The 14,635-nt window shown below is 50.4% G+C and overlaps 2 protein-coding genes and 1 long non-coding RNA gene across 4 annotated transcripts in view; 2 read left to right on the top strand and 1 right to left on the bottom strand.

Annotated features, from left to right (window-relative positions):
• Nucleotides 1-1,495: 1,495 nt before the first annotated feature.
• LOC310845042 (uncharacterized protein C2orf72) lies at nt 1,496-8,490 on the top strand. Its single transcript, XM_083739934.1, has 3 exons — nt 1,496-2,150; nt 5,453-5,569; nt 7,110-8,490. Exons 1-3 carry the CDS (start codon nt 1,529-1,531, stop codon nt 7,199-7,201), a joined length of 831 nt encoding a protein of 276 aa, XP_083596060.1. The 5' UTR covers nt 1,496-1,528; the 3' UTR covers nt 7,202-8,490.
• Nucleotides 7,569-12,250, bottom strand: LOC310845144. Its single transcript, XR_014564510.1, has 3 exons — nt 10,335-12,250; nt 9,382-9,805; nt 7,569-9,308 (listed from the first exon to the last, which is right to left on the bottom strand). It is a non-coding gene; the product is annotated as an uncharacterized lncRNA (long non-coding RNA).
• Nucleotides 12,251-13,751: 1,501 nt separating this feature from the next.
• PSMD1 (proteasome 26S subunit, non-ATPase 1) overlaps nt 13,752-14,635 on the top strand; it is a 90,411-nt gene continuing 89,527 nt past the window's right edge. For both annotated transcript variants that reach the window (XR_014564315.1, XM_083739317.1), the window contains exon 1: nt 13,752-14,239. Coding sequence is in view for 1 of the 2 variants with exons in the window: in XM_083739317.1 (XP_083595443.1) it covers nt 14,224-14,239 (16 nt within the window). In the remaining variant the exon portion in view is untranslated. The remainder of the gene's footprint in view (nt 14,240-14,635) is intronic.

Here is a 14,635-nt window from a genome sequence, read left to right as displayed (position 1 = left end):
CAACCGAAGATGGGGACAGGCTATGGAGGATGCCTTTAGCCCAGTGTGGTTCCCCTTTGTGACATCCGCAGCAGCACAACAGGACAACGAACTATTCCCTCCAACAGCATAGGAATCAATATGGCTCACCTGACCCGACAACCAAGCCCCCCTCCCTCACACAAATAAGCCACACCACCATCAACTAAACACAGCCAGCCAAGCATGGGAAGCCCCTGGCCTCCCTCAATATCAATAAAAATAAATAAATACACACACACAGGACATACCAATGGGATGCTGACAGAACCCATCCCCTTACACTAAGAATAGGCAATAGAAGGGGGAAGAAACAGTACAGTGGTGCCTCGCAAGACGAAAAGAATCCGTTCCACGATTCTCTTTGTCTAGCGGTTTTTTCGTCTTGTGAAGCAAGCCTATTGACGTCTTAGCGGATTAGCGCTATTAGCAGATAAGCGGCTTAGCGGCTTAGAAAAAGGGGGGGAGGGGAAAAAACCCGCAGGAACTCGCAAGACATTTTCGTCTTGCGAAGCAAGCCCATTGGAAATTCGTTTTGCGAAGCACCTCCAAAAGGAAAACTCTTTCATCTAGCAAGTCTTCCGTCTTGCGAGGCATTCGTCTTGCGGGGCACCACTGTACAGTCATACCTGGGGTTGAAGTAGCTTCTGGATAAGTATTTTCGGGTTGCGCTGCGATCTGGAAGTAATGGAGCGCATTTTTTCTGGGTTTCACCGCTCGCGCATGCGCAGATGCTCAAAATGACGTCATGCGCAGAAGTGGCGAATCGTGACCCGCGCACGTGCAGAAGCGGCAAATCGCGACCCGCGCACACGCAGACGTGGGTTGCATTCGCTTCTGGATGCGAACAGGGCTCCGGAACGGATCCTGTTCGCATCCAGAGGTACCACTGTATCGCCATCCCTCCCCCCTCCCTTCCCCCAACTGGAATGTCTCTGACAAAACTGTCTCTCCCCAACCGTAAACTCTGAAAAAGACTATGAACTGAAAGTGGAAACAATAGAATTCAGGGCTCAGCAAACTTTTTCAGCAGGGGGCCGGTCCACTGTCCCTCAGACCTTGTGGGGGGCCGGACTATATATTTTTTTCATAAAAAAAAAAATTATTACTTTTAAAAGTAACAAAAAAGGATAAGAAAGAAAAAGAAGAAAGAAAAAAAAGAGAAGAAAAACAAGACAATACAGTACAATATAAAAATAATATAAAACCCAACCTAAACTCATTAAACTGAACACATAAATAAAGCCAAACAAATACAATTTAAGAAACATCTCTCCTTTTCCATATTCTATCCTTCATTCCCTTCTTTCCTCGACCTCCTCACACCTCCCTTCGGACTATATATTTTTTTTCAATTCATCAGTTAACATCAATAAAGTCCTCAGCAAGCAAAAAAAGGTGGCAGCCTCCTCTTTCTCCTCCTCCGAGAGGCGGTTCCTGCGGCGACTCCAGGCGACCCTCCTTCCCGGCCGGGCGGGCGGCGCCTGCTCCTCGGCCGGCCTCTCTCTCCATGGATCCTCCGCCGGCGCCGCATCTGCGCGAGTTCCAGGCGCTGGTGGATCGCGCGGGCGGGCGCGCGCGGCTGCTGCTGGTGGGCGAGGCGCGCGAGGGCGAGCCTGCGCCGCGGGCGCTGCTGGAGACCTTCGCCCGGGACCTCTTCGCCGAGCCGGAGCCGGAGCCGCGCAAGGAGCCGGAGGCGCAGCCCGATCCTCCCGCCGCCGGAGGGGCGCGCAAGGTCCGCGTGCGCCTGGGCGGCAGAGGATCGGCGGCGGCGCGCTGCTCGTGCGCGCTGCTCTTCGTGCTCTTCCGCCAGGCGTCGCTTGCGCCTCTGCCGCCGTTGCGCGCGCGCCGGGAGCGGCTCCGCCTGCGCGAGATCCTCCGCGACGTGCGCAGCCGGCTGCCCTCGGCGGCGCGCCCCGGGGTGGTGGGCGTGGTGGTGCTGGGCGGCGGCGAGGCCGAGGGCGCCCGGCTGCAGCTCGACGCCTTGCTCCGCCAGGTCTTCCGGAGGAGGCGCCCGGCGGAGCACGACACCCTGCAAGCCGCATCCTACAGCCCCGGAGCCGGACAGGGCGCCGCCGAAGCCCGCGTCGCCGCCTGCCGGGCGCTGAGAGCCGCCCTGAAGCTCCGAGCAGGTGAGCGCAGCGGGGCAGGCAGGCAGGCATCGCCCCGATTCATTTGTTTTTTGCATTTATATCCAGCTCTCTTTTGCCCAGGTAGCTCCGCGATGGACGTGCCGGATTTACGCATAAGCTAACAAGCTATAGCTTAGGGCCCCTCTCTCTTGGGGGACCCCCAAAACTAAAGGGGAAAATAACTGGACCTAATGGTCAGGGGTCCCTTTACCTTTTTAAACAAGCTATAGCTTAGGTCCCCACTCTCTTGGGGGACCCCACAAAACTAAAGGGGAAAATAACTGGACGTACATTTCCAAAATAATAATGATGATGATTATCATCATTATTATTGGCTTCCAACTGAATATTAAAAACAATACAGTGTCAGACATTAAAAACTTCCCTAAACAGAGTTGTCATTTAAAAGTAAAATAGTTGTTTATTGCCTTGACATCTGGGAGGGCATTCCACAGGGCGGGTGCCACCAGTGAGAAGGCCCTCTGCCTGGTTCCCTGTAACTTGGCTTCTCGCAGGGAGGGAACCGCCACAAGGCCCTCGGTGCTGGACCTCAGTGTCCGGCTGAACGATGGGGGTGGAGACGCTCCTTCAAGTATACAGGACCGAGGCTGTTTAAGGTCAACACCAACACTTTGAATTGTGCTCAGAAATGTACTGGGAGCCAATGTAGGTCTCTCAGGACCGGTGTTATATGGTCTCGGCGGCCACTCCCAGTCCCCAGTCTAGCTGCCGCATTCTGGATTAGTTGTAGTTTCCGGGTCACCTTCCGGGTAGCCCCACGTAGAGCGCATGGCACTAGTCCAAGTGGGCGATAACCAGAGCATGCACCACTCTGGCGAAACAGTCTGCGGGCAGGGAGGGTCTCATCCTGCGTACCAGATGGAGCTGGGAGACAGCTCCCCTCTGTCTACCAAAACAATTACTTTGATAAAATTCATATTTTGTTATGTGCAAATAGCTTGAGATATCTATTAGGTCCATCGATGACCATATAGCATATATTAAACACAAAAAGCAGTGACAATTCGTTGTTGACAAAGGACAGCTGGAGGTATAAAGGGCCCCATTACCTCCAGTAGCTTAGGGCCTCATCTAACCTAAATCCGGCCCTGACAGTGGCCCCCGTGGTTTTGCCCCCCCCATTCATTCCTCACAACAACCCTGTGAGGTCTAACATAAGAGCATTGGCTTAATCTAGCAGGAATATCCCTATGGCCCATAAAGTCCAGCATTCTGCTCTCGCAGTGGCCAGCCAGGCCAGCCTGTGGGAAACTAGCAAGCAGGATTCGAACACAGGAGCTCTCTCCTTTCGTGAGATGTCTAGCAACTGGGATTCAGAAGCTTTGCTGCCTCTTGATTGCAGAGCACAGCCATCAATAGACTTCTCCTCGCTGAATTTGTCTAATCTTTTAAAGCCATCTTGGTTTTGGCCATGACTGCCTCATGTGGCAGGGAGTTCCATAGATTAATTACTGTATTTTTTTGCACCATAACACTCACTTTTTTCCTCCTAGAAAGTAAGGGGAAATGTCTGTGCGTGTTATGGAGTGAATGCCTACGGGTGGCGGGGGGGATCTGCTGCAGTCGTGAGCAGAGGATCCATGGTTCCCCTTCCTTCCCTCCTCCGTGGCTCGCTTTGAAATAGCAAAGCAGGAGAAGAGCCACTGAGTGAGGAGGAGAGAGGGACACAGAGCCTGCTTGCTTTAAAGGAGCAAAGTGGGAGAGGAGAGGAGCCTTCTCCCCCTCTTCTTCATTATTAGCAACATCCTTCTCCACCCACCCCATGCATGCTCCTTCTCCCCTTAAACCCCTCTCCTGCATTATTAGCAGCATCCTTCTCCACACACCCCACGAGTGCTCCTTGTCCCTTGAGTGCTTTTCCTTCCCTCCCCACTTAAAACGTGGTTACAAAGCACGGATCCACATGGATCCTCAGGATTTTTGCATTGGGCTACTCCAAACTCACTGTCAGATCACATGTTTGTGGCCACAGCATGAACCACAAAAATAATACATCCACTGTTTCGTTTAGAATATTTTTTTTCTTGTTTTCCTCTAAAACTACGTGCGTGTTATGGTCGGGTGCGTGTTATAGAGCGAAAAATACGGTATGTGTTGCGTGAAGAAGGACTTGGCCTCAAGCTTCCGCTTCTCAGGGCAGGTTTGCCGTTCCCTTGCTCCGCTAACTGCCTTCCGGCCCCTCCAGCCACAGCCTTGGCTGCCAAACTACTGTAATCCTCCAGGACGGAGGCTGGTAATCTCCCAGCCTCTTAAAGGTGACCCTGGGGTCATTCGAGGCCGCCTCGGCTGCAAAGAGGAAAGGTATCCTCTTCCGGGGATTGTACACAGAGATACAGCTGGCAGCCTCTTCTCTGGGCAGGTTTGCTTTGGGCACCAGAAGAGGGCACCCAAAATGATCCAAGAGGCTGGGGCAGCTCCCCTATGGGGAAAAGTTACAGCATTTAAGGAGGATGTTGGCCTATGGGGCGAATGCGCACCGACCCCTCTCGCTCTCCAGGCTTCGTGGACCTCTCCGCAAGCAGAGGGAGCGCTCCCGCTGCTTACGGAGAGTTGCCTGCATGCCGAAGCCTGCGTGTGCTGAGCTAAGTGTGTCCAGGCTTCGCGGACTTCTCAGCAAGCAGCGGGAGCCAGCGCTAGGCTCCCACAGCTTGCAGAGAGCTGCCTGTTTGGGGGCTGGGGTCGGGGGAAGCTCGGGCCTCCCCCGCCCCAGCCCCGCCCCTGGAAAAAAATAATAATTTCCCCCCCTTTATTTCCCCCAAAAAAACCTAGGTGCGCCTTATGGGACGGTGCGTCCTATAGGGCGAAAAATACGGTAGTTGCTTATTTTCTTGACATCTGGTGGGAGGGTGTTCCACAGGGCAGGCGCCACCACTGAGAAGGCCCTCTGCCTGGTTCCCTGTAACCTCACTTCTCGCAGGGAGGGAACTGCTAGAAGGCCCTCAGCGTTGGATCTTAGTGTCCGGACAGAACGATGGGGGTGGAGACGCTCCTTCAGGGATACAGGACTGAGGCCGTTTAGGGCTTTAAAGCAAAGCACTCAGTTTCTGCTTTCACCCTCCCCAGGGAGATCTGACTGGCCGCTCTGAGAGCAGGATGAGCCACTCTTTTCATCCACCAGGACTCTTCTTGCACTACAGGACACCTTAACTGCCCCTGGGGGTTCTGGAGTGTTACTCCAGATTTGGCAAAGCAGATCTGCCTGAGCCAGATTATCCCATCTGCTGGGAGGTTTGAGCTTTGTACATCTGGCCTGACCTCTTACTCTCTTCTTCATTCCAAAGACGGGGCGGAAGCCAAGAAGCAGAGGATCCCTGCCTTCCTGCAGTGCATCCCTTGGGCTCGGAGGAGTCGGCGGAAGGAAGGGCGTTCGGACGCAGCACCCAGCAGCTCCAGCGAAGGTCAGGTCTACTTGAGGGCTGTGTGGCGCAGTAGGGGAGGCAGCTCTTGGGATCCGCCGGCTGATCCGCCGCAACTTTTGTTACACGGGTGTCATCCCATGTGGAGTCCAGAATTAGATTCCTGATTTTGGTTTGAAAGACTGTGGCGCTGTGGGTTAAACCACAGAGCCTAGGACTTGCCGATCAGAAGGTCGGCGGTTCAAATCCCCGCAACAGGGTGAGCTCCCGTTGCTCGGTCCCTGCTCCTGCCAACCTGGCAGTTCGAAAGCACGTCAAAGTGCAAGTAGATAAATAGGTACCGCTCCGGCGGGAAGGTAAATGGCGTTTCCGTGTGCTGCTCTGGTTCGCCAGAAGCGGCTTAGTCCTGCTGACCACATGACCCGGAAGCTGTACGCCGGCTCCCTCGGCCAATAAAGCGAGATGAGCGCCACAACCCCAGAATCGGCCACGACTGGACCTAATGGTCAGGGGTCCCTTTACCTTTACTAAAGTTCCTAGCCCCCATGGTATCTGGGATTGTGTGCTGAGGTTTAAGAAGGATATCTGCAAACAGGAATGTGTATAGAGAGTTTTTTGGGGGAGGAGAGAGTTTGCCAGCAGGGCCGTCTTAAGCATATCCGGCTCTGTGGTGCAAAGATCCCTCCGGCGCCCCCCCGGCAACTCCAAAACAAGGGAGGGGGTGGTAGAAAATGTCCTCTGTCTCCCCCACTGCCCCGATCCCTGGTGTGGTGACAGTGATGAAGCAGGAAAACATGCTGGCGGACATGCCCTCCGGTGTCGGGGCGCCCAAGAAGGCAGCCAGGAAGCAGGAGGAGGACAATAACCTCTGCAGGAATCGCTCTCCTCCTGCGGAGGTTTGGGAAGTAAGCTGCATGCCCACCAGCCATATGGTTGGCGGGGTGCAGCTGGCGGGCGTGCAGCGAAAGGGGAGGCTGCCGGCAAAGCCACGCAGCTCCCCTAATCGCTGGGTGTTCCTGAGAGCCCGGCGCCCTGGCGCAACGCACCACTAAGCCCTATGGGAGAGACGGCTCTTCTTGCCAGACATATTTAGGGGCTGCACGGAGGGAGGACATTCCGCTGATGAAACCGTGCAATTCTGCATCTTGCTACTTTCTGCGTTCAATTACCCTTCAAGGTCAAGAGTGCAGATAACTGCAACCTACATTTGACACAGATAGGTAGCCGTGTTGGTCTGCCATAGTCAAAACAAAAAAAATTCCTTCCAGTAGCACCTTAAAGACCAACTAAGTTAGTTCTTGGTATGAGCTTCCGTGTGCATGCACTTCTTCACTATCTGAAGAAGTGTGCATGCACACGAAAGCTCATACCAAGAACTAACTTAGTTGGTCTTTAAGGTGCTACTGGAAGGAATTTTTTTTTTGTTTTGACTACATTTGGCAAACAGCCTACAATATTTTCTGCGTCACGTTACAATACTCTCCCTTTCAGTTCCTTGGCTTCGTTTTGACTGGAACCCATGATGGTCTTCCCTTTGTAACTGAGACGCTCTAAATCGGTTTTCCTTTCCCCCTCAACGTAGATGCCTTGCAAGACCCAGAAGAAGGTGTATCTTTGACCAACATGGAGCCCAACGGGAACTGTGAAGAGGCCTGTGGAGTTGCGGCCACTTAAGTCCGGAAGGAACCTTCTCTTTGCTGCTATATCGGACTGAAGGAGCTGCCCTTTATTTGCCTTGTAGGAAAAGCATCAAGGGCCCATTTTTTTTGGGGGGGGGGAGCATCTGTTGGCTCTTTTAAAGGAGCTACTTTGCCTTTGTTTGATCCCAAGAAACTTCACAGCAGAAGCCCAGAAGCAGTTCTGCTTAATTTCAGCCAAGTGAAGATGGGTGACCTCTTCAGCCTCAAGAATTACATAGGAACTACATCAAATCCTTGAGGTTCCCAATCAAAAGGCTGTGTCATTTTCACACAAAGTGGCGGGCATTGTCTTCTAGTCAGTGAGCATATTGCTATTACTGACAGTGGCTTCTCATTTTGGGGGTAATTGTTTTAATTGCCTTCTTTAGGAAATAACTACCTTCAAATGTGAAATGTATGGTGAGGAAGTATTTATGGGCTGAGAATTTATTGTGCTTGGGAGGAAAAAGAGGAACGACTCTGGTGCTGCTTTTTTTTTTTTAAAAAAAGCCAAAAACCTCTCCCTGTTTTCCAGCTTGAACTGTGCTTGCCATCGCAAAGAGGATCTGCCCAGATTCAAATTGGAGTATGTAGAAATCTGGGCAGCTGTTGCTTGCCTCTTTTCTGTGGTTGTGATAACAGTTGTATTGTATTCTGGATCTAGTACGGTTAGAGTCCAAAGTACATTTGCAGTAAACGGAGCCCAGCGTATATATTTTGCATCTACTCTCATCCTGGGAGAGCATTCCTATAAGTGTTCCTTTTGGGGTCTCTCCTCCTGTTCTCTTGCCCTACAATTCTCCCAAACCATGGTGTTCTAGGGACTGGCCTGCAGGGGCAGGAAACAGTAGTAGAGCTTAGGCAAAAAACCCCCCAGTGTTCACAAGAATGTGATGGAGCCCCTAAAACCTATCACCCATGAAATGCCCGAGAAACTTGTTTCTACTGGAAGAAAATTCTCGCCCTCTTCTGCACAAAACAGTTCCATTAGAAAGCTTTGCTGGACTTTCTTTTGCACTGCAAGCACTGACTGTCTTGTGGCTGCAGCCTCCCTGTAACGGGCGCCTTTTCCGACATGGGGGGGGGGGGGCAGAGCTGAAAGCACAGCACAGAAGGAGAGAGGAAATAATCAATTATTTTTGCCAACGAATCTGCTTGACGTGCTTTGCTTGGCATCCTGGATAGACCATTATTCCAGAAGGCAGTTCTTCTCCTGGCCTAACATTTCAAAATACTCTATTCACTGTGAACTGTTTGTATTATAGACATGTGGGTGGTTTATTTTTTTAATAATCTTGTGAATAGTCTTGCAACAGCAGCAAGACACACTAAAATTCCAAACAGCTGCATCCCATCATATGAGATGTGTACCTTTCAGTAAAGAACACAGCAAATGTGTGTTCCTCAGTATTAGAACTCAGTTCATTGATTCTTTTAACCTGATGGGTTCTGCAAGTTTTACAGTGCAAAAGAGTTCAGTGGGCCCTGCTCTGCAGTAAACGTGCATTGCAGCCTAAATATCAACTTTGACTAATGTTACTCTTTCTGTTTTGCCTTTGTTGCTAGTTTGTCTCTCGGGGTTCTCTATAAAACTGATGGGGCTGGAGATTATATCAATTTATGTTAATTAACCTGTAAGGGGGACTTCCTGGAAAATCTAGAACTGACAAAACTTTCAGGGGAAGCTTTCTTGTGCAACTTAGGCTTAATGCATTGGCACATTTTCAGTTTGTATTGGAACGTTTTCCCCGATGCCCTAGACTAGAGAGTGACCCAATTTAGCGTGTTTGGTCTCCTTGTATTTCGTAAACATAGCTAAAAGCTTTGAAACTGCCAAGCTTGCCTAATGCTAAATGTATTTTCAGCTGGCATCTATTCATTGCTGCTAATGAACTTCACAAAACGGGGAGGGGGAAAACTCTGCAGAAAAGTAAAGCCTCGGAAATTCCTTTGCAGCCAACATCACCCATGTTAACCATTTTTAAACCGATGGTGACAGCAGAACAGAGTTCTTTCTCTGACCTCCATTAGAGACTTCTGAGAGGGAGAGAAACACCACAAAATTGGCGATAGGGTTGCTGGCACTTGTTGGCCAGGCCAAACTCCAGTCGGCCATTGTGCCCTCTGCCTTACAAGTTCCATGGAGGCATTGACGACTAGGAGACGCTGATGGGCTGCTGTCCATAGCTATTGGGTCTTTTTATTTGCAAAGCATGCCTTGGGATAGCCAGCTCCAATCTGCAGCCTTCCAGATTTTTTGGACTACAACTGCTTTTTTTGTTTGCTGTTCTTAGGCTGTCCATTTTAAATTGTTAATTTTTGGTTTCAATGTATTATGTCAGGGGTCAGCAACCTAAGGCCATGGGGTTGTTTAACCGGCCCATGGACCCCCGCTGCCCGCTGGGTCGGCTCCCATGTGCCACGCTAAACCAGCATGGAGCAGAGCGGGGACTGCTTTCTGTGACACTAGCCGGCTTCCCATTGGCTGCAGGAAGCTGTGCCAGAAGGAGCACCGGAAATAGCGTTTGTGCATGCGTGCGTGCACACTCCGGCTCACTGCGGCGCCTGTGGGACCATGAACCGGCCCAAGCCACAAAAACTTTTCCTTTTTTTTTAAAAAAAAAATATTTATTAAAGTTTTAAGGGTTACAAAAAGCATAAAGCATAAATAAAAAAAAACCATATTAAACAAAAGCAAATCAACACATCACAATAAGTAAATAGAGAGAGAAAAAGAAAAAAAATAGAAAAATACAAACAATTAAAAAACACAGCAAATCTTCCCATAACTTATCTTTCATTTACTTGTTTCCTTGACCTCCTCACAGCTCCGTTTTTTGTATTCTAGTTCGGTTAACTAATTCAGCAAATCCTTTCCATCTTTCCCAATTTTTGTCCTGTAATCTATCTTGATATTAGTGTAACTATACTTTCCCTCCTTTCACCAATTAACAGCCTGATTTTTCCTAAACCTTTATAGCATTTCTACTAAAACCACATAACTTCATTCCAACATCCTTCTAACATTCATTAATTTTACAATGTTTCTGTAGATAGTCTTTAAATTTCTTCCAATCTTCCTCCACCGACTCTTCTCCCTGGTCTCAAATTCTGCAAGCCACAAAAACTTTTCCGACCCCTGTATTATCTGTCGACCCTCGGACCCGCAGGGTGAACAGCGGGCTACAAATATTCCTGAATACTTACCTTCACGTTGGCTGTGGTTGATGGGGGTCGTAGTTCAAAATATCTGGAAGTCCCCAGGCTGGAATATCTCCCAGTCCTCCAGTGAACAGCAGCATGGCTCAGGAAAGGGGGGAGTCAGGATTTTGAGACAGCCTCTTCTGGCCCTGAATTGCAGGTCTGTCCCTTTGGTTTCCTCTGTACCTCAGTTGTCTTTAAGGTGCTGAAATAGGATAACATTTGCCTACCTCAAGAGGAGGGTAAGTAGCGCAAGTAAGACAGTGCAAGTTGAAATGAGGGAATGTGGAAGGGTGAAGGTGGATTAAGGAGGACCCCAGTCCAGAAAGCTCTCCAATGCATACCTGAGGAATTGAATTCGAACAGTCGCCCCTCTTGTAGAAGGGTGTTTTTTTTATTGTTCCTGCACAGCTCAATAGGTCCAGATGCTGAGTGTGCCTGTATGTGTAAGGATTTGGGCATCATGGCTGAATTTGGCAGGACTCTTCCTACCTCCAAGTGCCATGCAAACAGATATAGAACAAGGCTGCCATGCCCAGCAGAGAGTGCTTCTACTTGCTACCTCCCCACTAACAGGATTCCTGTTTGTCTTACTAGTTGTACGAAGCGTGTGCACACACAGAAACCAACCAGGTAAAACTTCTCCTTGCTTTCTGTAGTGCGGGAAAACCAGTCTGGCTTTCTTTCTGCCTGTCCTTGCAGGTGTCAAAGGCACAGGAGCCCTGCCAACAAAAAAATATGGCAACCACACAACTAGCTCGTTCGAAAGGGCTGCTGCTATGCTTCATAATGTAACTGAACTGCCATCAAACTCAAGTGTCCATTCCAAAGGCTTAATCTGCCTGTATGAAAAGAGTCGTGCCATTTTTATTTTTGTCAAACCCCAAAACTTAAATGTATTATAAAGCAGATGAAAACAACTAATGTTTTAGTTGCACTAACCATGAATTAAGTTGTTCCAACCATTAATCCGTTGAATAAAATTCACAATCACTACGGATTCTTGTAGCTATTGATCCATATGGAGAAGCTGACTCAAGCGCCCTGCAAATCAGGAGTGAGCTCATCGACAAAGTCCTGGTGCGCGTGTGCGCACGCACACACTTACTTCTGTCAGTTGTGCTGCTTGACCCTGCTGAGGAATTCCACTTTGTGTGTCTCGCCCAGTGGGTTTGGCACACACGGGTTAATGGCAGAATAAATTGGCATGTTCCAAATCTAAATTGATTTGAGTGCTAGAAGTATTTAATTCTGATATGCTACTTATTCATGGTAGGCAAGGAACACCGTGTTCTTTAAAGGGTTTTGAACAGTGAGTGGGAAAGCATGAATTGCACGATAAGACAGAAGAATGTGGGAAGAAAGGCAGGGACTCCTAAGGCTACATTCAGACCATACATTTAAAGCACTATGATACCACTTCTGTAGCTTCTCCCAAAGATTCCTGGGAGCTGTTGTTTGTTAAGGGTGCTGAGAATTCTGAGGAGATCTGCCTTCACAAGTTAAAATTCTGTTTTCTGGGAAGAGGGATAGATTGTTAAACTACTCTGAAACTCTGTGAAGGAAATAGGGGCCTCCTAGCAACTCTCAGCATGTTTAACAAACTACAACTCCCAGATTTTTTTTAGGCAAGTCAAGCTTGTTTAAAGTATCAGAGTGCTTCAGGTTGGCTGTATGACTGTTCTGCCTCCCACTCCCTCCCCCCCTTTTAATAATGTGATGATGGCACTAGGTTTCTCTGTTTTGTTTTAGTTTGTCATTGCAGCCAGAGTATTATGTAACATTTAACTTGGAGTGTGGGTTTTATATGCAGGAATAATTGATGTAATATGTATTTTTATATATATATCTTAAATCCTGTCTCCTGGAAGCTCATTATTTCATTGATATTGATTCATTTTATTAAAGCATATCTTGATCATGTTTTGTATAACAAGGCAGTTTACAAAATAAAGGTTATATGCACATCTCCCCCCCCCCCAAAAAAAACCCCAAATCCTAATCGAGCTGCAAGGATAAAATGGGGAGGTGGCGTTTACCATCTCGAGCTCCTTGGAGGAAAAGATACACCAGTGTTCCCCAAACTTGGGTCTCCAGCTGTTTTTGGACTACAACTCCCATCATCCCTAGCTAGTGGCACCAGTTGTCGGGGATGATGGGAACTGTAATCCAAAAACAGCTGGAGACCCAAGTTTGGGAAACACTGAGCTACACTATAAATGATACACTATAAAGTTTGGGAAACACTGAGATACAAATAAATGAACGCCATGCCATGCACATCGACAAACAATATACAAGCTAGTGATACAAGCTAGGCACACTACCACAGTGATCCATGCGACGGTCACCTCCAGGCTTGACTACTGTAATTCGCTCTACGTGGGGCTGCCCTTGAAGCTGTCCCAGAAACTCCAGCGGGTGCAGAATGCTGCAGCGAGGCTCCTCACGGGGTCTCTGCCATGGGAGCATATTCACCCAGTGCTTTTCAAGCTGCACTGGCTCCTGGTGGAGTACAGGGTCAGATTTAAGGTGCTGCTTTTGACCTTTAAAGCCCTTCACGGCCTAGGACCCTCGTACCTACGGGACCATCTCTCCTGGTATGCCCCACAGAGAGCCTCAAGGTCCATAAATAGCAACACCCTAATAGTCCCGGGCCATAAGGAAGTTAGATTAGCCTCAACCAGAGCCAGGGCCTTTTCAGCTCTGGCTCCGGCCTGGTGGAACGCTCTGCCTCATGAGACCAGGGCCCTGCAGGATCTGATTTCTTTCCGCAGGGCCTGTAAGACAGAGTTGTTCCGCCTGGCCTTTGGCTTGGAGCCAATTTGATTCCCTCCCTCCCTCTCTTTTTTCTTTTCCTTCTCCTGCTGCGATGAGGTTGCATTTTAATATTTTATTGTTTCAATATTTTAATGCATTTTAATCTTGGTTTTTAATGTATTCATTCAACTTGTTTTTATTATTGATTGTTAGCCAGCCTGAGCCCAGCCTTGGCTGGGGAAGGCGGGGTATAAATAAAAATTATTATTATTATTATTACAAAGCCATACAAAAATATATCGCCAAAGGCAACTGGTCCAGAGTAAGGAGGGATTTATTTGTCCACACTCCTGACTCTTTACCTTTAATTTTTGTATGATTTTGCAATGCACGTCTGCCGAGAAAGCGAGTTCCATCCTTGAGGGGCCACCACTGACAAAGCCCTGCAACACATTGCAGCCCCCTGGGTGTTGCCCTAGGGCGGCCGCCCCACCAGCCATGTTCTTGGTTCCCTGCCTGGCAGGGGCAGGCGAGGGGGCACCCAAAGGCCCTGACCGGGTCAGGTGGCCACGACCCTCTGACTTTCAGTTCTGAGCAGCAGAACAGGCAGGTACTGTATAAGGAACGAGGGGTCCTCGGGGAGGCGCTTGGGTGTCTCTGCCGCTGCCTGACCTGCCACAGCGCTCCGATTCCCGCGGTCGCCTTTTCCCTCCTTCCCCATTGCCCTCGGGAAGATTCCCCCCCCCCCCGGTTCCCCAGGCCTCGCCGCCGCCTTTTCTTTCCGAAGCAGGCATTCCGCGCGGGCAGCCCCGTCCGCGGGTTGCCGAGGAGAGCGGGGCCTTCGAAGCCCGGTGGGGCGCGGCAAGAGCCCCGCGGGCTCGCTGTTATCACGTCACTTCCGGGGCGGCTCGAGGACGCGACGGAAGCGGCGAAGGAGCTTGGTCACGGGCTAGCAGGGCAGGCAGCGCCGGTCTCGGAAGGTCTTCCCCCTCACCCTTTTCACCCGCCGTTTCCCGGTTCCCTCAGCGGAGACGCCGGCGGCGGACACGCGACGCCATGATCACCTCGGCCGGTGAGGGAGCGCGCATGCGCGGCGCCGGGAGGAAACAAGAACCCCCCCCCGCCCCGGCCGCTTCTTTTCAGCTGAGTCAGGCAGGGCCCGAAGCCGCTTCCCGGGAGCCCCGGCCCAGCCTGAGGTTCCACTGCCCGGCTCCTCGTCCCGCTCCTCTTCCTCTTGCCCGCTGCCCTCAGAACCCTAGAGCCGCAGGCTCGGGAGGGACCCCCAGAGGTCATCTAGCCTGACCCCTGCCACGCGGGAGTCCCCCTTCGGAGCGGCCTGTCCCCCTCTGCCTCGCCCCCTTCCTGTCATGACTTGTCGCTTGCGGGCTTCTCGTGAAGCTGAGCGTCGGGAGCTTCAGGGCGGAGGGAAGTTCCTGCGCGTAGTCGACCGGCGGAACTCACCGCCACA

This window comes from Podarcis gaigeae, assembly GCF_964106915.1.
Source record: "Podarcis gaigeae genome assembly, chromosome: 5".
NCBI classification, from domain to species: Eukaryota; Metazoa; Chordata; class Lepidosauria; order Squamata; family Lacertidae; genus Podarcis; species Podarcis gaigeae.
Note: the sequence above shows the minus strand (reverse complement) of the source record. Positions and strands in the feature narration are given on the sequence as shown.

What these genes read in the sequence shown, in the direction of transcription:
- LOC310845042 (XM_083739934.1), top strand. Translation starts at nt 1,529, where the DNA reads ATGGATCCTCCGCCGGCGCCGCATCTGCGCGAGTTCCAGGCGCTGGTG. An exon ending in CGCCCTGAAGCTCCGAGCAG is followed by an intron (nt 2,151 to 5,452) that starts GTGAGCGCAGCG and finishes TTCATTCCAAAG; the next exon opens with ACGGGGCGGAAGCCAAGAAG. An exon ending in ACCCAGCAGCTCCAGCGAAG is followed by an intron (nt 5,570 to 7,109) that starts GTCAGGTCTACT and finishes CCCTCAACGTAG; the next exon opens with ATGCCTTGCAAGACCCAGAA.